The sequence below is a fragment of the Xylocopa sonorina genome, chromosome 13 (assembly GCF_050948175.1).
Source record: "Xylocopa sonorina isolate GNS202 chromosome 13, iyXylSono1_principal, whole genome shotgun sequence".
Taxonomy (NCBI): Eukaryota; Metazoa; Arthropoda; class Insecta; order Hymenoptera; family Apidae; genus Xylocopa; species Xylocopa sonorina.
In genome coordinates, this window is record NC_135205.1 from 7,175,293 (window position 1) to 7,202,785 (window position 27,493).

Genomic DNA, 27,493 nt, shown 5'->3' on the forward strand with positions numbered 1-27,493 from the left:
ATTGGTTTTAGCAGGAGGATAAACAGTATCTGGTATCGGAGCGTAAACGTGGCAAGAGGTCATAGTTGACCGATGATACGTAAAGTTGTAGCGGAAGTTGATAGGATCATAATCGACGATGTGGAAAGAAAATCGAAAGAGAAACCCGAAAATCGGTAAACTGGATGGCGCGCACGGGGAGGAAACAGGGAGTGGGAGAGTACCAGCTGACTGGCCCGCTCGGTGAAACTGTCTCGTCGTTTGCCGCGCGCCGTTGCGTTGACAGTGTTATATCAACCTTCGGCAAAGCAAAGTCGTTTCTCTCTTCCGTTTTAAATCTCGCTCCAATATTTGCGAAATATTTATTCTTCGCGACAGTTTCGAACAGTTTTCAGTGGTATATACAATTGTATCGAGAGTGAGAATTAAATAATAGACCGTAGATAGGAGACAGAGTGAACGGGAGTAGAAGAGCGGAAGAAGAGAATTCGACTCTGTATTTCGAACCATCCACGTTCCCAGGAGGCAAGGCCAGAGGAGCGAGATAAAACGCGTGTCTGCGTCCACGACGGAGCCAGAAGGCAATCTTTATTGAGACATTCTACGAATTTCTGCCGCGTGTTGCGCCCGATAAAAGCTTATCGTCACGCGGCGTTTTCCTTTTTTGAAAAACCCTCTCTCCCCCACCCACGCTCGAAAACCGGGGTTGCTTCTGGCTGGGTAACCGGAAGTGGCTATTAACAGACGAAGAGAGAACAATGCCGACACTCGAGAGCAGCTTCCCTTGAACTTTTCTTTCTCCACCGCGTTCTTCGAGGTAATCGTTTCGTCTCTGCTCGTTTGCGCTACGAAAGGTAAGCAAACGTTTCTTTTATTTAAACCTATATCTGTTTTAGTTGTCAAGACAGGTAACGATTACGATCTCGATCAGCGAGCAACATATTTATCCGCTCGTTGTTGCGCTTACAACGAATCGAGTAGTAAACCGAGAATAACAAGCTTTATCGGTCTGTACAACGTTTCATAATTACTGATATTACCTAGTACATGTAATAAACCGCATAATACACGTCCGCGGAGGAAAGAAAATTGCGATATCTGTAATTGTGCACTCGATATTTTAAAAGGAAAACAGTTAAATCACATGTTTCGTTGTTCGTATCAGATGATTTCAAACTGGATCAATAGCGTTGCTCGATTATTTTCCTTCTGTTGTATCCTATCGAGGAGAAGTTATCGGTAATCGCTCGCGGTTGTGTACAGTTTATATAGATTATCGTATATTGTGCCTAATGTGTATAGAAATAAGAGGAGATAAGCGAAACACGATCGAACCGTCGTGCGCTAACAAATCGTATCGGTTCATTCAATTATAACCGTATCGAAACAATAGACGAACAAGCGTAGATCGCGTCGATCTCATCGACGGATTGAAAACTAAAAAAAAGCTACCATCGCGTTCCTTCCGTCGTGTCGGTTCCAAAGAATGGATTGTCCTTTTTCTTTTCTTTTTTTCCGCTAAATTACGTTTCAATTATTCCGTCGTCACGAGTGCTCTCGTGTACCACGTGTACGTATACGGAAATTAATTCGGTCTCTCGAAAAATCGGAGCGAGTCAGTGGTGCGCGTTGGCACCGAGACGGAGAGAGAAATGCCGAACGCTGAAAAACTTTTTATCGACCGGACAAAGGAAACCGCGAAACGCGAGGTTGCATGACGGCTCAATTTCATGGCAACATCCTGCGCGACGTGCGTATTCGTCCTTACTCTTTGGTTCGCTACTTCTACGAAGACCGCTAATTATTCTTAACCGCGAGAAGCCTCGTTTAACTCATTTTGATTAAGGTGCGTAGACGAACGTGTAGGTTTAAAAAAAAAGCGCTCGGCCGCGCGCACCGTAGTTTAAACTCGGCGCGGACGAGTTTCCCTTTTTCCTTTGGGGCTGGGAATATAATAAAAGAAAGTGGCACACTCGCGCGCCAAAAATTTGTTCGCAGGCCTCCGAGCCTTAATGGGATGCGGCTCGGCGGACGAGAGCGGCCTTTTCACGCGCTAGCCTGCCTTTTTTTCAACTGAAAAGGAACAACAGCGTGTCTCGGCTTTTTTTCGAACCCGAGAACGACAGAGAAGGAGATGCGTGTATACGTCCTCTCGCGCCAAAAACACCGCTCTTTCCACCAGCTACGCGGGGGGTCTTTCCGAAATTATTTGATTGTTTGGAAAGCAGCCACTTTTCGACATCGGCCGAGCAGATGACAGGAAACGGTCAAGAGGCATCCATCGGTCTGGCAAACTTTACAAGCGTTCTTCGACCTTCTTTAGACTCTTCCCAACTTACCAAGCGTCTTCGTTTCCATCCTGTTCTCCGTGGTATTAATTCACGGACGATACGTTATTAGATTATCGGAGCAGGTTACTTGTAATCAGCCCCATCCCATCGACCGGCCAATTAACAATTAGGTCATCCGCTCGTTTGTGGGAATCGAAAATGGGGAACTCTGAATATATCCGTCGAAGAAGTATCCACGCGAGCTGCTCGCCTTTCGCGCGTTCCCTCCCTAATAATCGTCGCAATAGTACGAAGAGCAAATCCGTTTTTTCTCCAAGTTAATCTTCTTAATTTACAAATAGATGCGTCTTGCAAATAACGGTACTCGTGTGTCGTTAACCGAGCTCGTTCGTTACCTGTCGACTCCGATAAAATACGGCGATTACGTTGTCGATGAAAAAGTTGCACGTTTTTTCGTAAATCTTCTTCGTCGCTCTATCATTCGCATGGTAAGTTTAATCGATTCCAAGCGCGTGATATCAAGTTGATACGAAACGAGATATCGTTCGTACATTTGTCGGTCGACTAACGGAACCGGAAGAACGGTAAGTCGCGCGAAGTGGAAAGATATTAAAAGAATTTCTATTAATTACGAGTCGCGGGAGAAGCGTTTGGCTAACGATGAACGTTAGCGCACAATAGCGTTATCGTGACAATCAAAGTCGGGTAGAATCCTCCGTGCATATAAAACGAAGATATTTTCAATGGAAGGATCGCACGCGAAATTGAAAATTAATTAGAACAATGCTCTAGAAACTACCGTTACGTTCGTGTTTCGTGCGAATACCTATAAATTACCCGTTACTAAACGCTTAAACACGATCGTGAAAATGATTTTCGCTGAAGTAATTATTAAATTGGATTACTGTTACCAGTGCACGAGTTACCTTTCGATTCGAAGCAGGTCCACCGGTCTTTTCGCCGGGTTTCGAAGAAAACGCGATTCGGAATAAGAGCTTCCACGAGTGGTAACGCATCTTTCCTAATTCGTGGTTACGTCGTACCGTGGAACGGTGCACGCTAGAAACCGGTATTGATTTTGGCGTTGTAATAGAGAGCCACAGGCATCACAGCATTCATTTGTCGGCTAACTACGGGGAATTTCATCGATCGGATTCCATCGGACTGTTGCCGTTGCAGGTAGAAATTGATTCGTCGAACGGTGCATTCTTGGTTTTGCGCTAACCTTGACCTATTTGAGGGCGCTTGGCGATTTTCGGGTTGGTATCAGAATTTTTAGCAGGCCCGCGGGTCAAACTCGAGGCGCCGTAACGTGTCAGAATGTTGTCTCAATTATAAATGCAAATGCGAAGGTGTTCGACAATGTTTCTCGTACGTGTACGTGGATGAATCGCGGACGGATTCGAACGCGCGAAAAGTGTTTTATGCCGTATCGTGTAGAGGCGGATGTGACGTGATCACGTGTGCGGAAAGCGGTATCACACGTGTGCGGCTCGTACACCGTGACGTAATGCTGTTTATCGCAAGAAAACGACGGGGAATGGAACCTACGCCCGGCCAAGTAAACGAACCGAAGTTGAGCGAGTAAAATACTCGAATACGTGCGATCGTAATTATTTTTCGGTAGATCTTTTTATCCGGGAATTATCAATTCGCTCGACTCTCTCCGGCGAGTCTCTCGTGCCCTCTCGTGTCCAATAAGATGCGGAAACGCGGCAAAATCGGTCAACGCGAACAAATTGCGAGCGTTCCGTAACGGTTCGCTCCTTTTCTTTGCTCGGTTCATTTATAATCAAGCGCGCGTATAGAGAGGTTTGTCAAAGCAAACGCGCGTATGCGAACAGAGGGGGATTTTGCTCGGAGGTTTCCTGTCTTCGTCCGGGATACGATGATATCCCTCCTGCCTGACCAGTGGCGTAAGCGACCATAAAAATATCCGGGATACGATTCTGCCAGCGCGAACTAACAAACCAACGGATCGCGTAACGCGTCGCAAAATTATTATTGCTCTCTGGCCGAATTTGAATAATTAGAGCTCGCCCGATCGTCAGGCGATAGCTTACGGGAAATAAGCGTATCGCGTGAGAGAGTTTCGCGTCGTCACCTTATTTTCCTTCTGCTTCGCGTAACTCGAGAGTACCGAGACGCGAAATAGAAACTTAAACCCGGTTGAATCGATTGCGTGTAACGTGTACGCGCGTCACGGATTGCGAAATATCGTGTATTGCAAAAAAGAAAAAAAAGAAGAGCGCGGAGGGTCCGTTTCGTTCCTCGGACGGTGTAGAAATCGGAGCAACCGAATCGTTCCGAATCGCTGGCTTTATGACGCGACGTCCGATCGGATCGTCGATTCCGAGCCGCCTTAATTGGTTTGCGGGGCGAACAGGATGATGCAATTAACGCGATTAAACGATTCAATTAAACGCTTATGGTCGATCGATAGATTTCTTCGCATTGCCGTGAGAAACAGAATATTCGTTCTCGTACCAGTGCTTCAATTAATCTGCCTGGTTCCTAAGGAGGCCAGGGACGCTAAAAGCTCCTCGTACCTTCGAAGGTCTAAATTATCGAGAAACTATAACCTTTCGGATACCACGAACGTGGCCTGAAAAGGCTTAGACAACATCGAAAATTGTAGAACGTGTCGCGGCACTCGATGACTCGCGAGTATTTGTTCAATCCGAAGTCTGAAACAGACAGCTAGTCGCCGGTACCAGTCGCAGTTCCGACCGAATGGTCGCGGAACAGGCGGTTTTTAACAGGAGGCTCACGTCTCCGGTGGCCCTGATCCTCGTCGGTGTCCGCGATTAATTCGCCCAGGCTGGTAAGGAGGCCAACAACGAGTTTAGAGATCGGACAGGAGACGAGGCGCGCGCGTTACCATATCGCGATCACCGAGGCGCATACGTTCGTTCGTATACGTGATACCCGGCTGGTATTTAAGCCGCGCGCGCCTCTCTGTACGCTTCTATACGCCTCTATACGGCTGCCTTATTAAGCGACTCGGCAGCCACTAGCGGACGAGTGGCGTGCTTGCGCGTTCGAGCCACTCACGCGTTACCAACCAGAGTATCCATTCCTTTGCGTTCCGAGCGCGTCGCAGCTTTCATCCGAAGCGATCTTCGAGTCGCCAGACAATCCTGTCTATCCTCCTTTATTTCCATTCGATTCGATTCGATTCGGTTCGCGAACGAGATTCGTCTCAGCGTGTCGATCTTCTTCCGGACGGACAACGGCCGCTTTCAGAAGCCGAGCAATGAAATTGCACTCGGATTTGCAAGTTCCTCACGTGCCTATGTATATATATATATGCATACGTACATGCGGTAATGCCGTGGAGTCCATATAAGACAGCGCGCAACGAATGAGCCTACGCGCATCTACGCGCACGCGGCATTTCGTCACGCGTTGCACTCTCTTACGGCTCCCCGCCATTTTATATCTTTCGTATTCATTTGCATTTAACGCCATTTGTTTCTCTCATTTTTCTTACTCGACGACGACGTTCGATTACACCATCGCGGCGATCGGTGGCACGAACAACCGATGGAACATTCCTACGGATCCATCGGAAAAATCGAACCAGTTTCTCGGTAACTTCCTTCACTTTCTTCCACTGGACGAACCTGCTTATTAGACGACTCTGCCTCGCCCCGCTTACCCGGAGAACGAGACACGCGAGCCGCGCAAAAACTATTCGCCTGTGGACAGCAATTCTCCTCCTCTAAACCGCGGAAAGAGGTGAAGGGGAGGAAAAGCTGCAATTGGGTCGTGATAACGCGGCAAAGCCGCAAAGTCTGCGCGTATCCTCTCGATTATTAGATGGCAACACAAGAACGACGCTCAGCTGACTTCCTTAAGCCATTGTTCGGATTAATCGAGTTACTTGAATTGAAGTAATTTCGTGCCACTTTGTCAATGTGAAGCTGTTAGTTTCGCTCGACACGAACCATCCTTTCGAATATCATCGAATAAAGTTCGGGCTCTTTCAGCTGGAACGTAAACCGTGTAAATCGCGGCTCCCGCAAGCCCTCAACTTTCGAATATTATGGTTTGCCCGTCGTCGCGGCGAGGAAGAGTAAGGTCGAGCTCGGGAGCGCCTCGATGGAGGGTCTCAATTGATTTGCTGGAATTGATACACAAAAAGGCCTTTAATAGGCGTCGATTATCTTCGCCCACTGTTTCCGACGATTATCCAATCGTGCACTCGAAAGAGGTGCAAAAATCTCGACACTCTGGTGACGTTTAAACAGCTCTGAAAAGTCTCGCGAACACTCGGAACCGGAGGAACCGAGGGTGCGCGTGGAAGCGAGCGACTCGATCTCGTTTTGGTTCGATATCGTTACGTCAATCGATGCGATTGTTTTTCAGTGCGTGTACGCGACGATTGACGTCACTAATGGATACGCAGCGTACGCAGTTTTTTTAAAACACGGCACGGTCTTTAAGCTATCGTATTCCGGACAACGAGTTTTTTTTCACGTTTCAGGAATGCTAGACCGTCTTTGGCGGAGCGTTCCATCGCAAATATCTTGATTGCTGTTTAACTTTGCATGCACAAACGGGAAGCGGCGCTAAATAAAAGGGTGCATTCTATAGATAAGGCTCGTCCCACATAGGCGTCTATTAGATACGTACGGAGCTCCCGTAGCACAGGGTCGCGCCCGTGTAATGTCAGCAACGATTACTGTTTTATCGGGAAACCGATGGGAAATCGCGACAGTTATCCGTGTCGTTGACTACCCCCTCTTTCGTTACCCGATAGATAGTCGACGAGCTAATTCTCTCTTGACACGGAATTTCCTTGAAACAAATAACGATCTCCCGGTGTCTGGTTTCAACGCCGCGGATCCTAGTTTCATTTCGTTTCGAATCAGTTATCGTTCGATCATTATTCATGCCGGGTTGCCATTTCGATGTCATCCGTCCACCCTGCGAGCGTTAACCCACAAAGGTATTGACCCGAGTTTTCTCGACAAAGCTCTGCAAACATTAACGCGATTGATTCCCGGTAACCCGGTCAGCCTCGACGATATTGTTCACCCTTTCGAACCTCATTTTGACCGTCACCGGCAACCCGTTGGTCTACCACCGCAGAAAAAAAGGAGCGTGCGCCCTCACGGATCAGTTGGCCACGAGTTCCCGAGAACTTCTAAATTTATAATCGTATATGTTCGAGCCTGTAACGCGATGTCGTCTGTGGACGAATATTAGGAACGCGATAATTTCCACGTTTTTTTCCAATACATCGATACACGTCTCATTCTATAGGTGATTCAAAGAGAACGCCGTCGAAGCAAGCGTGTGTACACAGCTATAGAATAGACGGGGGAGGGAATGAAAGATGACCAAAGTTTTTTTATAAAACATATCGTTCAACTAACGGTAAAAACTAGTGAAATCCTGGCGGCTGTAAAGAGTGGCAGCAGCGTCACCCGGAGGATAAACCGGGGAACTAACCCCATTGATTTTTCGCGCGAACGTGCCGCCGCCACGGCGGCGTTTACCAAATAAGGAGAGGCCTCGAACCGCGCCACTAGAGAACGCAACCCCTGCGAACGGCAACATGGCTGTCCGTTGAATGACAGTTGTTGCACTCGGATCGCGTATACTTGTTGACCATCCCTAGCCATCGGCGTGCACCTGTCAGCGTCATGTATCCGCGTAGCCGCGCGCGATCATGCCGGCTCTTCTTCGCGGTGAGTCCCTACTCTCTTCGACGATCGTAATCCTCGACAATCGCAGTGCTCGCCACACCGTCGTTCGTTCGCGGCTCTAGTTTCACTTTACCTCTGCTTTCTTTGTGCGAACACCGACTCGTCGATGTGATTTCAGTCGAATCGGTTCGAAGGGGTTGTTTGCGCGCGATATTGAAAAATACCAGTAACCATGTGTCATTTAATTATAGTATCGGATCTAGGTGCGATCGTTGTTGGTGCGACCACTGGTAATACGATGGTAACCCAACTGGACGTTGCCTCTGCGTTCGATCATCGAATCTGCGTTGGAATTTTCTACGTAAACGTTTATTCGATGTATTTTTACGCGGCCCCTTTCCCGAACGTTACGAGTCGATTCCGTCGAGACTGGTCGAGACTGGCTAATTGGTGAATCTGTGCGGTTCAACGTGACAAGAGATGTCCGTTAACGGGACACACGGTTTTCCGCTAAAAATAACGGAGGCATTCGCCGGTACATTGGAATCCCTCGGCGAACAATTTTAGATCCTAGCGAACCCGATCGTTGTCCTCCTCGCGTGACACAATCTTTCACCGTTTCTCCCGCTGTTGTTTATCGGCTCCGTTAATCCTCGATTATCAACGGACGAACGCGATAAGCGCATTATTTTTCCTCGGTACTCGGAATTAATCGCAGCGAAAGTGTCAATTTCGTTTTTTTTTAATCGCGTCACGTGGTGGAAGTTGTTATAGTCCTTGGGAGCCTCGATTCGTTTCAGGTGAGGTCAGCGTAGATTAGCTTGGCTGCCAGGCTGGAATTAATGGAAGGTTCATCCTTCGTTGACGAGTTCGCGGAATTGATTCGTTCGTGGTCTCGATACGAATAGACGCGCATAGGTAACGTACGTGTAGGTACGCGCACGGTCGCGTCGTTTGCGTGGAATTAACGCTCGGACGTGTACGCGCGGGAGATCGACGCGAGGGATCCAGCGAGAAATTCAAATTCCGTTCTGCTCTCGAGCAGTGACGACGCAAGCTCCGGCGAGCGAGCGGCTTGGCTAACTCTCGTACGAATCGTTCTTCGCTCGGTAGATTTAGAAATTTTCATCGACAACTTAATCGTACATCGGCGATGCCCTTGTCGCATCTGTTCGTTAACTTTTCATTATCGTCGATGTAATCTTTCTATTTAGATAGACAACTGTTCGTTGGAATGATAAAGACATCGAGTAGTAAACTACTATATCACTTTAATCGACAGTCTCGGTTGAAAATGTTAATTGTTGTTCGTTCCGTTCGATCTAGATGCCTTTCATATTGTAAATAATACTACCGAGTGAAAAGGAAGCTCCAAACCGAAGATGGGGAAGCTTTTGAGTCTTCTGGCTCGGGACGAGTCTACCTGTTGCACACCCCAAAAATACGATGTCTTTTTGGATTTCGAAAGTAAGTTTCGACGAACGAATAGAGACCGAATATTGAATAAGCAGAACGAGCGTGGAGTTAACAAGTGTGGATATTATCGAATTTTTAGATGCACAACCCTCCGAGATAGAACGGGAGACCTTCGAAGCAGTGCAAAGGGTGCTGAAAAATTCCGAGTCCATCTTAGAGGAGATTCAGTGCTACAAGGGGGCCGGGAAGGAAATCAGAGAAGCGATTTCGGCGCCCACGGAAGAGTGTCAGCGGAAAGCCTACCTGACCGTTGCCCCTCTGGTCGCGAAGCTGAAAAGATTCTACGAATTCTCGTTGGAACTCGGTGAGCAGCGTCAGCTTTTTCGAAACATTTTATCGACTCGATTTCGGTTCGACAACGAACCGCGAGAGATTATACGTAAACTGAAAATCAATATCGGCACCAGCGAAACTTTCAGCCGCTAATGAATTTCACGTCCGTTTATTGGCCTTTCGAACGGAATTAAAACGTCTGCTGGTTCATAAACTATGCATAATACTAAAATGAATCGACTGGACAACGCTTTTATCGTTCGAAACCGTTTCGATGCTTTCCAGAAAAGGTAGTACCAAAGATCCTCGGTCAATTGTGTTCGGGGAACCTTTCGCCGACCCAACATCTCGAGACCCAACAGGCCCTGGTGAAGCAGCTGGCGGAAATCCTCGAGTTTGTCTTAAAATTTGACGAGCACAAGATGAAGACCCCGGCCATTCAGAACGACTTCAGTTATTACCGAAGGACGTTGACCAGAGCATCCCTGGCGCGGCAAGAAAGCGCCGAGAAGGACCTCGTGGTAGGGAACGAGCTCGCCAACCGAATGTCCTTGTTCTACGCCCACGCGACACCCATGCTTCGTGTTCTGAGTCACGCGACCATTACTTTCTTGATGGACGTAAGTGGTATTCTCTCCTCTGCTATCCCATTCTTTTCTCTTCTTTCCGCTGCTTTTCAACGATTATCGAACCCATCGGACGGCGATCGATGCTCGTCGCACGGAATTCCGCTTCGATTCCGTTCCTCTATTGTCTCTCGACGTCCACGGACACTTCGCTCGCATTCAGACGCGATTTTATATTTACTTTGCTAAACTTTTTATTCCAATTCTAGTTAAATTACCGATAATAAAAGTTGCAAAAAAAAAACACGCGTATAAAATGTTCCTGCGACATTTGAGAAGCAATTAATCTGCTTCGATGACACCGAACAGACGCTTTTTGTTCCATCTAATAACAGCCAGCGCGCGCTTCGTATTCTCTCCCCCCCTCTCTCTCTCTCTCTCCCGTTGTCGTAATTAATAATTGACTTTTCAATTTTCATCGGGGATCCTCGTTCTAGAGGAAGACAAAGAGACGTTGAGAGACTTGGTTAACGGCGCAAAATGCGAAGCGGCCGTGGACGAACGAAATAGGTCGATATAAATAATGACGGGCACCGAGGCAGAAAATTAAAAGCTATTACGCGAAGCGATTCAGGGTAAAACAATTCTCGGGACATCGTACCGATGTGTACGTTAATTGGAATGGTAGAAAAAAATTCACGTACAGCTATTACTTAACTTGCTCTTCAACCAGTCGAACGATCTGTTTCAGAACGAAGATGTAGCGCGGGAGAACATCACGGAAACCCTTGGTACCATGGCCAAGGTTTGCCTGCGCATGTTGGAAAATCCGTAAGTAATCAATTGAAAACAAATACGTATTGCACGTAACGAGGGACGGAGCACTGTTTCAAGCTGAAACGCGTTACTCTTCTTAGAAATCTGCTGGCGCAATTTCAACGAGAGGAGACTCAGCTGTTCGTTCTGAGAGTGATGGTAGGGTTAGTGATCCTTTACGATCACGTTCATCCCCAAGGTGCCTTTGTTAAGGGTTCGAATGTCGATGTGAGTATCGATGAATCGTTAGGAGGAAATACATGGAACGAACGGAATGGGAAAGTAACGGAGAAAGTAACGTTACGTCGCATCTGTTTTCAGGTAAAAGGCTGTGTAAAGCTACTAAAGGATCAACCACCCTGCAAGAGCGAGGGTTTGTTGAACGCTCTGCGCTACACCACCAAACACCTGAACGAGGAGAACACACCGAAAAACATCAAAAACCTGTTAGCCGCTTGATTACCGAAACAGCGCGGCTGCTGCATCAGAAGTTGAGACAGGTGGCTGCTGATTTTTCCGAACGAGCAACAACGAGTCCGTTTCGCGTTGCGCCACGAGGACGCCGAACCAATCTCCTGTTCCTGCTCGTGGCTGGGTGGTGGACCACTTTAATAAAACGTGTCTTTCGTAACCAAGTCTAGAGCTGCCCGAAAACTGCCGACTTCTACATACCTTCTGACGAAAGCAACCAAGTAAAAAAAAAACAAAACAAAAAACGAAAAAAAAACAAAAAAAATGATAAAAAGTAAAAGAAAAAAAGACCAAAAGTATGAAACAGATAGGGAAATTATGGAAAGACGGCTGAACATCGGAGGATTTGCTGTACTCGTTCGCAAGCGACGCCTTCATCGCCGCTACGAGCCTGTGCACATTAGGAATTATTGTCACTGTTCTCTCTTTCTCTCTCGTTCTGTCATCACACTTTCAATTATTATTCCGATTTTTCACATTCGTTCCGAGTTACTACCGTCGGTGATCGCGCGATTTATTAACGTTACATTCGTCTCTCGTCGAGCAGGTTCTGTTGATTACTTAGAGCATATCAGTAGCGTGTTTAGGGCAATTTCGATGAGCGAGTGTTACGATCAGAGGTTTAATAACGTTGTACGATATTGCGGAGATCTTTAGCACTTGTTTTCTTTGTTGAACGGTTGTCATCCAGGCGAAGGGAAATTGTTATAAATGCGGGGGTCGGATATATGGATGTGTACGCGCATTCTACGTAATACGTAGAGTATCGACTATTGGAATCGAAAATCGAAGACGGCTATTGTCTCGGTTCGTTTGTTTCGTTAATGTCGATTCATTTGATTGTTTTATCGTTACAGTTAAAGGACTTTATTCTTCACCCCCTTTATGTAACCGGGAATCAAGCACCAAAGATGTCGTTGCTAATGCGTATGTGTGTCGACGATTTTTATTAGTTCAGTATTTCCGAGGAGCGCGTTAATTACGTACCGTTAATGGAAAAGTTCTTTGGTAAATGTAACGATATTGTTGTTGGCGCTGGCAATCTCGCGTCGCACACTCTTTTTCTAAGTGCACATTAATTAACGATTCTAAACGTATGTACGTGACCGACTTGTAATCTAGGTTTTCTTGCATCAAGAACTTTCCTATTTATACCCGATGTTATAAGATTATATTATATTATATTAAGCGATGCGGTATTCGTTTTTAAAAGCTGTCCACAGGATTTTTTTCGAGACTTACTACACAGTTTCTTGCTCGTCGAATAAAAATGTTCGCAAGTAAGACAGCTTTTAAATACAAAATTCTCAATCATTAGTTGTACTAGTTTCTCAGCGATATTTATTACTATTTTTCGGTTGTTTTCAGCTTTCATACGAACCTGTACATTTTTTATACTATTTTCCGAAGCATAGCTATTAACAACCTATTTTCTCTAAAACGTACAAGGACATTTAATTACGGGGATGCATCGATTGATCGTTTTTAATTAACAGTCTTCCGTTTCTTCTCTATCCGTGCGTAAACTTCAACTACGAGCATAAACGAAAGCAATAAATGGATTTCTATGTCCACCGAGTCCAGAATGGTATACATATTTTCATCTTCCATGTTATTAAGAATAATTCCATCTTCCAAGAATGATAAGAATGATAATAATTTTATTAGAAAACGATCAATCGGAGCTGCTTTTGGTAACCGTGAGAAAAGGAAATGTCGCGACCGACTGAAAGATTCTGATGTTAATCGTAAGCAGGGGAAATGTTACTCACGCAGTTATGGGGAAAAATAGTAGAATGATTTTTACAAACGCGTCAACGATCAAGGATGAAGGTTTGTTGTTACACTTCCTTCGACCCAGAAACTTAACGGCGTTGTTCGTACAAAAAGGGATCAGTGTGGAAGCGCACAGATACCGCGACAAATTAACATTTAATATGTATAATAACACAGATAAATGTACATGTATCTCATGGACTACAACTACCGAACAAAAGAAATCCAATTCTGCGTACGAGTAAAAAGATACCTATCTGTGACTGAAAATATGAACGTACGGACACAATTTTTTTTATATACACGCGTATTTGCATCTGCATTTGCATTTCTCTGTCCATGACACGATACCAATGTTACTTCCATCATGAGTAAGAAAAAAAGAAAACTGTACGCCAGTTCTTTTTTATGACTTTCGAACGAACAACATTTCATGGAACGTATTATATTATAATTTAAATTAAGTTCACGTGTATTCAAGCAATACATAGATACATTACGCATAGAGAATTTCGGTTTGTCAATGTATTTACATTTAAGTGACACCTATGATTAATATTTTAAGATTACCGCGCTACATTATCTATTTACAGACATTGTTACTTGAAACTGAAATTGTAGAAGCCCAAAAGTTAATAAAATACATTATATAAACACCTTGTTGCCGTATTGATATCACTGACAGGAATAATTAATCAATTATTCGCTAAGCTTTCTCTTTCTCATCTTAGTTACAGAATTTTAGAGTACTGTTGATTAAATAAGGAAATTCCTTACTTTTCATTGAATAGGAAGAGTTAGAAAAATGATATTACCCGCCTTAGAGGTAAGAGAGAGAAAGATATATAAGGAAGCTATAAGAAAGAGTGAGACAGATGTTACCTACTCTACTCGAGGACTCCTAGCGCCATCTCTGTGAAAAGTGCTCAAACTGGTCGCTCAGCGGTACCGACAGCGAAGTAAACTACCGAGAACTACTAACGCCATCTCTGCAGAAAATACTGAAACTAATTATCGACCTGGTTTCAGCATCCTTCCAATAGATGGCGCCAGTAGTTCTCAGTAGTTTACTTCGCTGTCGGTACCGCTGAGCGACCAGTTTGAGCACTTTTCAAAGAGATGGCGCCAGGGGTTCTTCGGTGGGTAGGTAACATCCGTCTCACTCTTCCCTATAGCTTTTTTATATATCTTTCTCTCTCTTACCTCTAAAGCGGGACATATAATTTATCTGAATCGTTCTATTCAATGAAAATTAAGGAACTTGTTTATTTAATCAGTAGTACTGCAAAATTCTGTAATTAAGATGAGAGAGAGAGGAGCAGAGGCGAAGGCAGAAGAAGCGGAAACGAAGTCAGGAAGGCAATAGATATGTAATATATTCATTTTGCCGTTTTTGTAGATCGGACGTAGGTTTATATGAACTTTTTTTGTTGCTTTTGAGGTATAGTATCGGCTGTAAAAATTTATCAAATACAGATAAGTTTACGTAAAAAAATTAATTATCTGCGACTCCTAATATAGAAAACGATACGTATTTACCCTCCGCTCGTAAAGTCGTTGCCTAATTCAATTCTTTTTACAGAAAGTTTGTACTTTCGTCTGCAGGTGGTTTGAGAAAGGTCAAAGCCCGCCATTACGCGACACGGCGGCGGTTATTAAGGCGCAATTCTTTAAATATTGATTGAATGTGGGTTGGAGTCGGTGGGTGGAAGCTCGAAGAAGGCGAAGGGAAGGGAAAAGAGGTGGAGGTTAGGCGAACGGACGAGATGAGATGAGAAGGTAGATGGGAAGGGAAGATCGTCTATTATATATGATGGGCGCGGTCGGTCTCTATGGATTTTTTCCTCCATTATAAATGCGGTTCATTCTGCGGATAAATTTTTAATTATCGGCTCGTTTAAAAGTTTAATGAAAGCCCAGGCGCCCACTCTTATCCGTACCGCGATATTAAGCATTTTTAAACGTATCTAGGATACGGGTGAACTTGATAGACGAAGCACGCTTGGATCGCGGATTCGAAATCTCGTCCCGCGGAAGTTTATTTAAGCGCACGATGGTAAAAGATGATCGTATTCGTAATCAAAGTTCTTTTTCGACGAACCGCTTTGCTAATCGAGATATTGCAACGTACGAATAAAATTTGATTCGATTTCTATTCCATTCCGAGTATTTAATCGACGCAACGGTGCAACAGATATTTTGAAAATGATTCGAAAATAATTCTTTTCTCCCCAGCACTTTATATTCCGTCTAGGCTCGGCTAGGCTGTCGAATAGTCGCGAGAGCGCAGCCATGTTTTCGAAGGCGTCCAAGAATGTCGCTTAGTCGTTGTTTTGCCTTCAGTGCGACCGGCACCGCCATCGATATCACCCTTGCAGAAATTTTCTTTCCCTGTCGAGTTCTAAACCTCCCTCCTCCCGATTTTCACACTACCCGCTCAGACGAGTCTCTAAAGCTGAAAAAAAACGAGACGGAGAGAAAGAGAAGATAGATGGGTATGGGAAGAGAGAGAGAGAGAGAGGGAGGAGGAAAGAGGGAGAGAGAGAGAGAGAGAGAGAAGCAGGGACCCCTATGGATTTTTTTCGTACCGCGAGTTCACCCCCTGTCGGAGGGGTGCTTGCACCCCTCCACCCCTTGTCAGGACTGGTCCACGATGTTTTAAGGGCTCGAGCAACCCCTGGCGAAGGTTCTAAAAAAATTTCAGCCCCCAATTTGTAGGGTTTAATTGCGATATCCAGTACCTTCTCGTGATTCGTCTTATTTTTTTCTCTCAGCAATTTTGGTTCTTGTCAGCCTGTCCCTCTCCGTCGTGGCTTGTTACTTCTGTCTTCGTAATTTTCGAGGCGTCGAGCTGGCTCATAACGACTCGTTGCTCGTTAATCTCTCGACGATCCTCCGCATTTTTTTCCTCTCTCCTTTTTTTTTCCTCTACAGCGATGCCGCGCGGTTGCCCGGGAATAATAATGAGACTAATCCGTCCGACACACCCTGTACATTAATTCCTTGCACGGACCGCTCCTCGAGTCGGCCACTTGAAATTCGTATTCTCGCCGATACGAATTGCGTTTCCTCGAGAGAGTATTCGCTCGACACGAGCTACGCATTAATCGATCTATAAAGATATCCCGTACGACTAGATCTCGCTCGATCTCTCGTATCGTATGCCGACCATTCGGGTTGTTTTTGGGTTCCAGTTTGTTTTAAAGCGCAACTCGAGCATAGTGCCAGTGTTACGGCCACATTTTGGTTAGGAAAAAAAAAAAGATGTCTGTAACCGAATAGCCCTCGCGAGGCGGACACGGTGGTGCACGGGCATAATGGGGAGTTTACAGTGGTGGCACACCACCCCTTTCGCCACGCTGTGGGACACTAGGCGACCCCTGTAACCAGTCTAATTGCGATATCGCCTTTTTTTCGCCCGCGTTTTTTTTTTTTTTTTGCTCTTCTCGGCACTCTCGCTTCTCGTCTATCGTTTTTTGCCCGTTATTTTCATGCCACCCGGTAATTATGTGGGCGCGGTGGACCAAACAAGGGAAGGAGCCACGGTGGCGAAGAAAAAAGTCGTTTTGCATATTTAAATCCGGCGTGGAGCGAGCAGAACCGAGGGAATCGAAATATGGGGTGGCTCTATCGGGTAAGACGGAGATAGGGAGAGGATAAAAGGGGTCGCCGGAGTTATCCAGTCGGGAAAAGGAGAGAGATAGAAGTCGAGGCATGGGCGCGTGCGCCACTACAATGGACCATGTTTGCACACCCGAAAATTGGCCGGCGCAGAAAAACAGACGGCTGTGTCGCGGCATGAGACGAAGGAAAAAAAAAGAAAAAATAGCGTTGGTAGATAGGACACGCGTTACCTAAATATCTTGAACCCCGTCACGGTATCGCGGTCGGGAGGGCCTTCCTTGCATTCATACGGAATAATTAGGACGCGATGAATTATGATATTCGGCGCACAGGTCGCACTATGAACGCGTTAAATTTACGGTTTATCGAGGTCGTTTGGCAGCGGGAGTTTTAGTCCCCGTTGTACGCGACATCCGTTATTCGAAACTAAACTAAAGCGAATCGTTTCTGATTCCTCTGGAAATTAATTGTGACGGGAAACAATCGAGCGTCTCCTCCGATTCAGGTGGCTCGATGCGATCGTGCATCATTCGCATCGACATGGTTCGTTCTGGATACGTGGACGTAGCCGGGCATCGATCGTTCGGATTAGTCGGATCCAATTTTCTGCGGACGATAAATTAGAATTTATGAAATGAGCGTGGAAGGCAACACGAGTCCTTCGAGGGTGAAACCTTACGGGGGTGGTCCGGTCTCTCGCTCTCTCGAAACTCCTCACAGCCACGCATAAAAAACCGCCCCATCTACACCCCCTCGCAGACCGGAACTAATAGTTTTTTCCTCCTTTCTTTCACACGCTACCCCACCGCGCGCTTCACGGGATCGAGTCGTTTCGATCATGAAAATTGTTCATTTCCATGAGATAGCATCGTTTCGGATATATCAGATATATCGGATACATCGTTTATTATCGCCACTGCTGTGCCATGTATCAAAATATCATCGTTCCATTTTTAAATCCAGCCAATCGTACATAAATGTATATATATATTCTCCATATATATTGATAATATCGCGTATTGTAATAATATCTGCTGTTGATTTCAATATTTTAAATGCCAGTAGCACTCTCTTTCGGATTCTTTTCAGGCAAGAATATTGCTGGTGAAAATCGAAAATGTGTCGAACCGTCCGATAGACATCGAGGACCGACAGATGTTTCCCATTTTTTTCACGCTCTTTCCTCCACCGATGGAACACCGTTATTTTGGCAAAAAAATTTCCCGAAACCGATCGGCTGTTCCCGCGCGCACATGCGATCACGTAGCTACCGTTCCACACACGAACAGCTCGTTGAACCGATCGTTTCCTTTCGGCCAGGGGGGTCTCTTCTTTTACAAAACGCTCGAAATCTGACTCTTCCACGCTCCGACTGAACATTCTTCAACAATCCACAATTTAATACGCCTATTGTTGTCCACCTTTTGTCAGATATTCTATCCTATCATTAATTACATTAACATCGCAATAGTCTAAATCGCGATAATGGAAGGGAGCTAGGAAATATTGCAGTTTTATCGAGTACACGAGGATTAAAGTTGCTCGATTCGAAGATCTACAATAGATATATACGATTACCACGGTCACTAATTTTTTTCCCGGAAGATTACGCGGATGTTGGTCATTTTTTGGCTCTCCGCTCGTGTAATCCTACCGTGATACACTCGGATATAGGAGTTTTTCCTGGAGAAAAAAATCCTGAAAATCCCGTAATCCCGGATGGACAGGAATAACGAGTGTTTGATGACGGCCGAACTCGGGGCTCCGTGAAACCACCTAGCGGCTGCTAAATGCTGTGGGGGTAGCGACGTGAGAATGGAAAAAAAATTGGGGCACGCGCTTCTCGGGGTACCGCTCTCTGTACCATCAGGATCGTACCGTAAGGGAACAAACGGTAGGCACCATGGTTCGCGAAATATTCTTCACCACGCCAATTGCCTCAACGATCGTTCGTTAATGTTTAACATCGCTATTGGTTCTCGTCCGCCGTTATACATCGAGCGGTATGCCAAGTACTGTGTGCTCGTGTTTCAGGTTAGACGGAAACAGGGGATAATGGTAACGATAATTGCAAAACGGATTAGAAGAATAGTAATAGTAATTTTCATTGCAAAAATCAGCTGGTTACGGTTTTTAGTAGCATTAAAAATTATTCGATCGGTTGCCAGGACGATTGGCGGAGCCTGAAAAATTTCGTGAACATCTCGGGACCCTCGCTACCCAGGTTGGGTAGGTGAGTGACCCCCTTCGGTTTTTATACAAGGGTTTTCCTGAGGGGGGACCCGCTTTTTTTTTTATTTCGAGGGCACCCGTGCCTGGGGTGGAGATCTTTTTTTATAGACCAGCATCTGTACCCCCTCGGCTAGGAAAGCAAAATTTTTCAGCCAGCCAGTCACTCACCTGGCTCAGTTCGGTGCGGCGAGTCTTTGGAAAATTTCTTCTCGACTTTATTCGTTCCAGATTACGTTCATCTTACGTCGATCCGTGGAAAATTTCAATCTCGCCAGTTCGTAACAAGTAAGTGTAGCTACGTAACAACCGGCAGTGCGAATCGAGTGACTGGTAAAGTAAGTGGCAACAGTTTGTGGAACGAAGAGGATCGATCGTGGTTCGATAAACGTCGCTGGTGCAACGATGGGTACGTTCGACGCGTTTTACGTACTGGCGTAAGTTAGAAAAATGTTTCGCGAGTATTTTAAAGCGCGTAAAAATAGCTGAAACGAAGCGAGACATTCAGCCGTCGAAAGTCAGAGTTTCGGCGTCACGGCGTTCTCTACCCTCCCGCCTTCCTGGTCTTCCATTAAAAAGAAAATGCTTTTTTCCTCCGCCCGGGTTCCCTCGAGATTAAAACATTCGCGAACGAGTCGTGAACTCGTTTGTCGTTTACGCTCTCACCCTTCGCGTTTCCTTCTCCCCTTCTCTGTCTCTGTCTCGTAACAAGATGAGTCGGATAACGAAGCGATCTCGTCATGGAACTAATTTTCTGTAATTTCTCTCTAAAAAAAAAAAAAAAAATGAAAAAAAGGAGAGGACAAGCGGAGGTGGGACCGAAAGAATGGAAGGAGTGAAAGAAAAGAGAAAGGAATGGACGTTACCCCCTTGCGATGCTCATCCCCTTGATACGCTCTCGGAGACTTGCTGGCACGTTGACGCGCGGTCTCCGCAAGAGAAAGATGGAAAAGGGAAAGAGAAAGGTAAACACGAAGAAGAAAAGAGTGCCGGTGGGAGGAGGGAGGGTGAGTCAGGCGGGAAGAAAAGAAAAATAATCTCTTATATATGACGGCCACGGTGTAATGGAGGGTATTTCGCGCTGCAAAACACCCGAGCCACCCCCCTGGCATCCTTTTCGCTACTCATCCCTGGCCGTGCCACGAGGTTGAAAATAATATCTATCTCTCGCGAGCGCGGAAGAAGATCTAGCTGAAAATAGAAGACGGAGAGAGAGAGAGAAAAAGTTGCGTGTGTACGCGGAGAGGTATATGCTTGATGTAGCCGCGTTATATCACCCAGGAGAAAATGCAATTTCCAGGGGATCCTGGTGCTGTGGGGAATCAAGTCAAGTCAATTTCATTGGGTTAATGGTAATTAGGGGGGGTATTTATGATTGGTTTGCCACGGACAGGTACGGCGAATCGCCGCTTTTTACGCGGGTAATGGAGTTAATAATGTGGGTTTCTTGCTGAGATTTTCATGGTTTTTGTTTACCGGCGCCGAGTTAAGGAGTTCTGCTTATGGGAGCGAGCATTACGAGCGACGAGATGAATGCTTCTGGAGCCATTGATAGAAATGGTGATTCCGAAGAGCAAAACTATACACACCTGACTGGGCAAGGAAATCTGAGTTCGAGCTAAAACGAAGCGTGCGAAAAAAACTCGATAACTCGAGAATATGAATTGCCCTTAGCCGGCGACTTAGCCGGCAACCAACTATTTACGATCTCACGATCGGCTGCTCCTCGATCGTGCTTTGTTTTTTTTTAGCGAGAATAGTAAAATTGATTATTCGATCGATACGGAGAATTAATCGAGAAGAATTTTCAGGATTCAGCCTGGAAATATGTTCCGGATAGGCCGGTATCCACCATAGCAATTATCTCAAGAAGGTTCGTTGATTCTGCATTTGCATGAAGGAATACCTGATCCCATGGACGGAGTTGAAAGATCTGGAGGGGAATACGAGAGGAGAAAGGATGGGAAAGAAAGGGAATTCTGGAAAAGGATGCACTTTGCAACGGCGACGGAGTTATAAGCGGGTTCCATTTTGTCCTGGGGGTCCTTAGGCGCCCCCACGCTACACAACCGGCACATACCAACGTGCACTCGGTGCACACATTCATTAGGGACGGTCACGCATGCACGCCGCCTCGACCCACACACGTACACCCTACTTTTTTTCTCTCCCTTTTCCTCCTCCCTTTCCCTGGTTGCATCCCTGTTCGCTCCTCTGGTAACCGTGCTCGGCTCTCTCCCTTTCTCCGGCTGTTTCTACGTGTGGACCGTCGAGGGTTCGCCGGAAGGGATGCTGGATGGTGCGCAGGCGCAACTCGCGAGATATTGATAAAAATACGCGAAAGTCCATCCCCACCCCCACACACCCCCGTGAAGCCAGCCCCATCGGAGGGAACTAAGGAGATATTCCGACGTCGAGGGCCACCCCCTTCCCTTCGACGTCTTCCGAGCCCTGCATCCTGACATTAACATAATTATTGATATCTTTCCTATTCACGTATTCCCTTTTATACCTCGCCCCCTTTTTACCCGTGCATGCTTTTCTTTCACCGTCCCATCGTCTCCTCTTTCTCTCCAATTTCACCATAACAATTTTCTACTCGACTCTGAAAACGAGTCTTTAATCTATCGTCCCGAAATCGCTCTTCCATTTCCATTCCCGCTTTTGTTTATGCTGCTTTCGTTATGACCCGCCGCGGCTGTATTACTTAATCACCGTTATTCAACAATTTCCACGGGCTCGATTAGCATATTTACGAGGAGGGTCTCCTCCGGTCAAAAGTGTCAAGCGACCTACATTAAATTTATCGATTAAAAATGAACCGCCGGGAGGGAAAGGAAACGTATCTGGGAGGAAGAAAAAAGTTAGATGATTAAAAAGTAGTCCAGTAAGGGGAGAAGTATATATACGCACACTTTCTTTCGAGCGCAATCAAAGGAGCTATCGCCCTTCTTGATATCTCGCTAACTTTTTTTTTAAGAAGCATTTTCCCCGTATTTCCCTACCTCTATCAAGCCGGAACACTCACAGGCCAAGCGGAAACAATGAGATTGCTGCGGGCCTGGCAATTAAAACGTTCTGGTTCAAGTGTTTCTCTTTGAGGATGCCAGAACATCCCGAAGGAGGGCCAGAGTGGGTGGAAAGGTCAGAGAAGGAGGTCGATCAAAGGGGATTATTTCATTAAATCGGCTAATCATTCGCATGGCCAATCGGGCCGGAGGATTCTCGATAGACCGGAACCAGTGAACGCTCAAAATTCAGAGATCGCGATGCCATCGAATAGGGCTACGTGTAATTAAAATATTCGACTACGTCGATCGTAGAACTTGTTCTTGAATGTTCTTTTCAAACCACGAGAACAAGACGGTCCTCCGTATATCGCTACGTATATCGGGGTGCGATCGAACGAATGCAAAGCGCGGAATGTCCTCGAGTATCGAACTCGTCCAATCCTCGCGTATCCGACGTGAGAAGGGTCAGACGAAATTATATTTTTTGTCGTCAAGACACGTCCTCTCGGCGTTCAGGACGCTCGCATCCCGAGGGTATTTAAAGACTCCTCGCGAAGCAGCGCGGGGGGGACGGACCAGGGCGGCTCCTAAAGGCAGTAATCCTTCGGGCTCTCACGCACCAGTATTAGTCCCGTCTATAAGACGAACACACGGAAGGTGGGTAGCCGCGATCCTATACGTGCAACCCAGAGGACACGGCTGTTGACCACGGGGCAGCGCGCGCGTGCTGTCGAAACCGAAAACCGCGATCAAGTAGGATTACTCCCGAGCAATATGCTCCCTCTCTCTTTTTCTTCGACCCTCCCGTTTCGTTCTCGAAAACACCCCTAGAGTGGACACACGTGTGGCCAACGCACGCGACCCTCTATCTTTCGGACGATGCCCGTTATCGAGAGAAACAACGAGAGCGTCTCTGTTCGGCCTTGCGAGTTGTTGCGCCCCGTCGTTAAACATTCGCCCCGCCTTATCTTACGCTCTCAAAGGGATTACTTTGTTCAGGTGTAAGGCCCTCGATTATCGTCGACGAACGCAGCGCGAAACGAGGAACCGGTTCGAAATGAGAATTTTCTAGCTGTATCGGCAATGCCGATTCTTTGCTCGATACGCTACGCCACTAAACGCTGACCAAAGACATTAGCTATCTGCCAGAGGATCTTTCGCCCCTCTAGTTTTTACTCCCTCTTGTCTTCCCCTCCTTCCCACTTTCCTTCTTTGCCAACCACTCGAGTGTCCTCTTCTCCTCTTAACTTTCTTTCGATTTCTAGCGTGGGTATATAACGCTTTCCGTATCGACTCGAACGGCCAGAAATTAATCGGATTTATCCGTTTCAAGCGGAGGAGGAACGTATGTTACGTAACGAACGAACAGTTTCCGGCGTAACAGTGATCACGGGACAGTCGAGCACTTAAAACGTCAGCTTGATTTTCCGGTCGAGTACACCGGAAGGCTCGCTCCGTCAGAAATTTCGACGTAACGCGAAATCCAGCAGACGGTTACGCGCGGAGTCAGCCCGGGTAGGCGCGACGCATAATATTCCCGTGGCGGGCGAACTAGGTGCCGCGACGCGATCAGGCGTCGGTGGGTGGTGATAGAGGCGAACGCGAGGAACGCGAAAGAAAATGCGGAGATGGCGCGCGCGAAAACCCCCGAGGGGTGAGAAAACGGGTGGGGGAGGAGGGTTCGAGAAAGAGACAGAGTCACGCCGGGGAAAGAATGGAGCGAATGGGGCGGGGGTGTAACACGGGGTAAAAGTCCGCGAGCCATTTTTCCCCATATAATTATAAGAGAGGGACCGGGCGTTTCCATGGTAACCACACACCACCCTCTACCCGGCCCCCTCCCTCCTCGTACGCTCTGCACCCCGTTTACTTATATGCCGGAGGACGCGCGTTAGCACACGTGCACGCGTATGCGCCTCCTGCCTCTGTCTGTGTCGGCGTCCGCGCCGGTTGACGTAGGTGGTAGCTCGACCTCTCTCTCTCTTCGTCTCTTCGTACGCGTGTGCACGGCCGAATCCTTCGTACGACAGTGTGTACGCGGGACAGCTTGCGTTTATGTGGGACGCGTTGGGAGGGACGAGCGAGTGAAATTAATGTATTTGTTCTGCGGCCACCCTCCGGTACGCCGACCGGTAAAGACTCGGTCTCGCGAAAAGGTCCGATGCCCCCGATGCGAAGAACCTCGATTCCCGCCTAGAATATCACCCCGTTATTGCTTTTGCGTGCAAACAACTATGCCCTCTTTACCCCTCTTCTTTGCCACCCCTCGGTGTTTCTTGATGCCTCTTTGAGCCGTCCGCGTCGCGCACACCTTACTGTCGCGCGCTGCCGCGTGTTACGTTATATCGTATATCGTTCTGGATGGCGCATCAAATTTTCCGTTTCCCTCTTTCCTTCCTCTTTTTTTTTTTTTTTTTTTGCTTCCTCAGTTTTTTCCCTATACGTGCAAGTACACGCGTTCGCTCCAAGTATATTTACGCGATTATGAAAATTCCCGTACGTACAGACGGAACAGGGTAATCGATGCGCGTCCGTGCAGTTCTTATTTCTACCGGTACATTATTTGTAACTATCGATCACTTTTCTCGTAAAAATTACTCGCTGCACGCATTTAGCGAGCACCGCCCAGAGCAAATGGCGGTACTTTGGTTAGCTGCATAATTCAGGCTCGAGAAGGGTCGCGGAATTCGCAGTAACTAGTGCATCGCTACGAAATGGAGGAAGCTAAGCGAGTAGGGTTCATTCGAACTCCCCTCGGAAAAAAAAGCTATTTAAATAGGTACGATCCAAGGGTAGGTGGGGTTTGTTCGATGGCGGGTCGGTTCTCCATGGCTTCATCCTATATAAATGTACAGGGATCGGCTATACGAATACGAATGGCTGTATCGTAACGACAGCGGATGTTTCATCAAAGTACTCTTTCCGTACACTCGTTAACGTTTCCGTTGGAAAATCGTAGAGCCGTACAGGTGGTAATTAAACTGCGAAACTTAAAAAGCATCTAAAATTCAACGATCGCGCATCGCGTTTACGAGGTTGAAGTTGGACAGCGAGTCGCATACGCGAGAAAAAACATTGGTGTCTTAAACAGAGGCGCAGGAGATTCCCGTGAATAATTGAGCCGCGTAATTTATCGCAAGGAATGCAGCCGGTGGCTTCCTTCCCCGGGTCCTCAGGGTTTCCCGAATGGAGAGAAGAAGGAAGCGAACGAAGAAGGGGATGGGACGAAGGGACGGCGGGTGGAGAGAAAGAGGGTACGAGGGGTGGTAGGTGAGAGGGGTGGCCCGGTGGAAATTGAATTTCGATCGAACACCGCCGCGGCGGTAGAGCGAGAGGGGTGAACAGAGTAGAAGCGGAAGACGCAAGAGGGAAAAGGAGAATCCGAGCGTAGGAGCGGAAGGTGGAAGAGGAAGAGAGGAGGTGGGAAGAGGGATAGGAGGGAGGGATAGGAAGAGGGAGAGGGAGATGGAGATGGAGTAGTAGGAGGAGTGGATGCTAGAAGGAGGCTGTAGGACATTACAGGGCATCCTCCGGCCCCGTCACTATGGCGAACAAATGAGCAATTCTCTCAACCCCCGTGTCCTATGATGTCCTGCACGTAGAACCTGGCGATGGGCGTCTTCTGGGTCGATCTCGAGCTGTACAACCTCCTACCTATTTCCTATGTACCGTCACCGGGTTACCGTCCTCGGGGTGATCGTAGTTTAAAATTTCTCACACGAAGCTCGGAAACCAGCCGAACCCACCCCCTAGCCGAGACAACCGGTCAACTCGTCTACCAATCCGTCGGAACTTGTGAGCTCCGCTCAACGACTTCCGGACCGTTCGTGTCGCGCTGACGAATTATTTTTCGCAAACCTCGAGACCGGGGAAGAGACACAGGCCAGTCGCCGCCACCGCGTCTGCGAACGATGCTGCCTCGTTACGCTCTCGGAACCGTCTTCGAATAATGATCCGCCGCGTCTTCGAATAATGATTCCCGTGGAACCAGGACTTCACCGGAACCTCAGCGTACGGCGGGAGGTAAATGGAAAATTTTTCGAATGGAAAAGAAGCTATCCGATAGATTGGAAAGCGGAGAAATCGAAAGATGGTCGTTGACCTCCGGTTAGGTATGAATTGGAGAACTCGACGGAGCGACTGATCCACCTCTATCGCGCATACATTATTCAAAGACGAACTATTTTCAAAACTATCCGCCGGTCGAGGTTATTCATACATATTTAACGGTACGGTATTCGCGATTCCCGCTCATTGGCCGGCGTGCAGCTGAATCGGGGGACGCGAGTGGGCGTGCAACGGACACGTTAATCGGCCAAGAGGAATCAGCCGAAGAGGAAGAGGACCGACCGGACACGCTCGGAGAAAAGAAAATGGCCGGCCCGCCATTAATTAATAATAGACCGGGAGCGTAGTCGCGGTTGGCAATGCGAGAAAGAGGACAGGAGCGACGAAGGGGTGGCGATTGGGTGGCGAAGGGGTGAGACGAGAGCGAAAGGGAGACGGAAACGGGGGTTGTTCTCTCTGTTCCAGGATCCCCGTCTCTTCTGTCCCTCTCGCTCGACCCGTAGAAGGGGATGAGAGAGGCAGTCGAGGCGGGTAGGTGGTTCGAGGAACGGGGAATGGATTTTATGCCCAGAGCGAGATATATGGCGGCCGCTACGCCCGGGCAAAAATAATATTAATATCGGAAAGGAAAGGAGGGAAAGTTTCGCAGGCTGCTTGGCTGGCGGGCTGGCTGGCTGGCTGGCTGGATGGCTGGATGGCTGGCTGGCTGGCTGGCTGGCTGGCCCTGCTTTGGGCAGGGGATATCAAGTATAATCATAATAATAAACGCCCGTGCGGGGCGCCATTGCTGGCTCTGCCACCCTCTCCCGATCCACGTCTTCCTCCCAATCCCCTTTCCCTCCCTCTATGCCACCCTCATCACGCTCACGTACACACGCGTACGAGTTGCTCTCAGACTCGTATGTGCGAGCACGAGTAAACCTCTCTCAGGTATTACACAAACGTCTCCTCCTCCTCCTCCTCCTCCTCCTATACTTTTGTGTCTCTCCTGTATACACAGGTACGCACGTTCACGTGTGCGCGCGTGTGTACCTCGATGCGCGAGATTCTGTGTCTATGCTGAGCCGACTATACACTCGAGGATTAGATTAGCTTCCACTGGCTTCGCTGCAAAGGCTTATATCCACGGGAGAAATAAGCGGCAAACAAAAATGGCTCGTCTGCCGAAAAACTGTGGGGAAAATAGCGGAGAATTTTTCACCCCCGTTGACCTGGCCCTCTGGCAAGAACCGGGCGTGTGTCGCGACGTTAGATTT

At 47.2% G+C, this 27,493-nt stretch overlaps 1 protein-coding gene across 2 annotated transcripts; it reads left to right on the forward strand.

The window, feature by feature from the left end:
- The first annotated feature begins 422 nt into the window (after nt 1–422).
- LOC143430271 (CYFIP-related Rac1 interactor B) lies at nt 423–11,818 on the forward strand. 2 transcript variants are annotated; one of them, XM_076906371.1, is made up of 7 exons: nt 423–833; nt 9,254–9,394; nt 9,483–9,707; nt 9,962–10,296; nt 10,994–11,073; nt 11,160–11,286; nt 11,380–11,817. In XM_076906371.1, the coding sequence occupies exons 2-7, from the start codon at nt 9,310–9,312 to the stop codon at nt 11,515–11,517; spliced, it is 990 nt and encodes a 329-aa protein (XP_076762486.1). In that variant the 5' UTR covers nt 423–833; nt 9,254–9,309; the 3' UTR covers nt 11,518–11,817. The 2 variants fall into 2 exon arrangements, with proteins under 2 accessions (XP_076762486.1, XP_076762487.1); XM_076906372.1 differs by lacking the exon at nt 423–833 and adding an exon at nt 7,821–7,969 and having other exon boundaries at nt 11,380–11,818.
- Nucleotides 11,819–27,493: the final 15,675 nt, after the last annotated feature.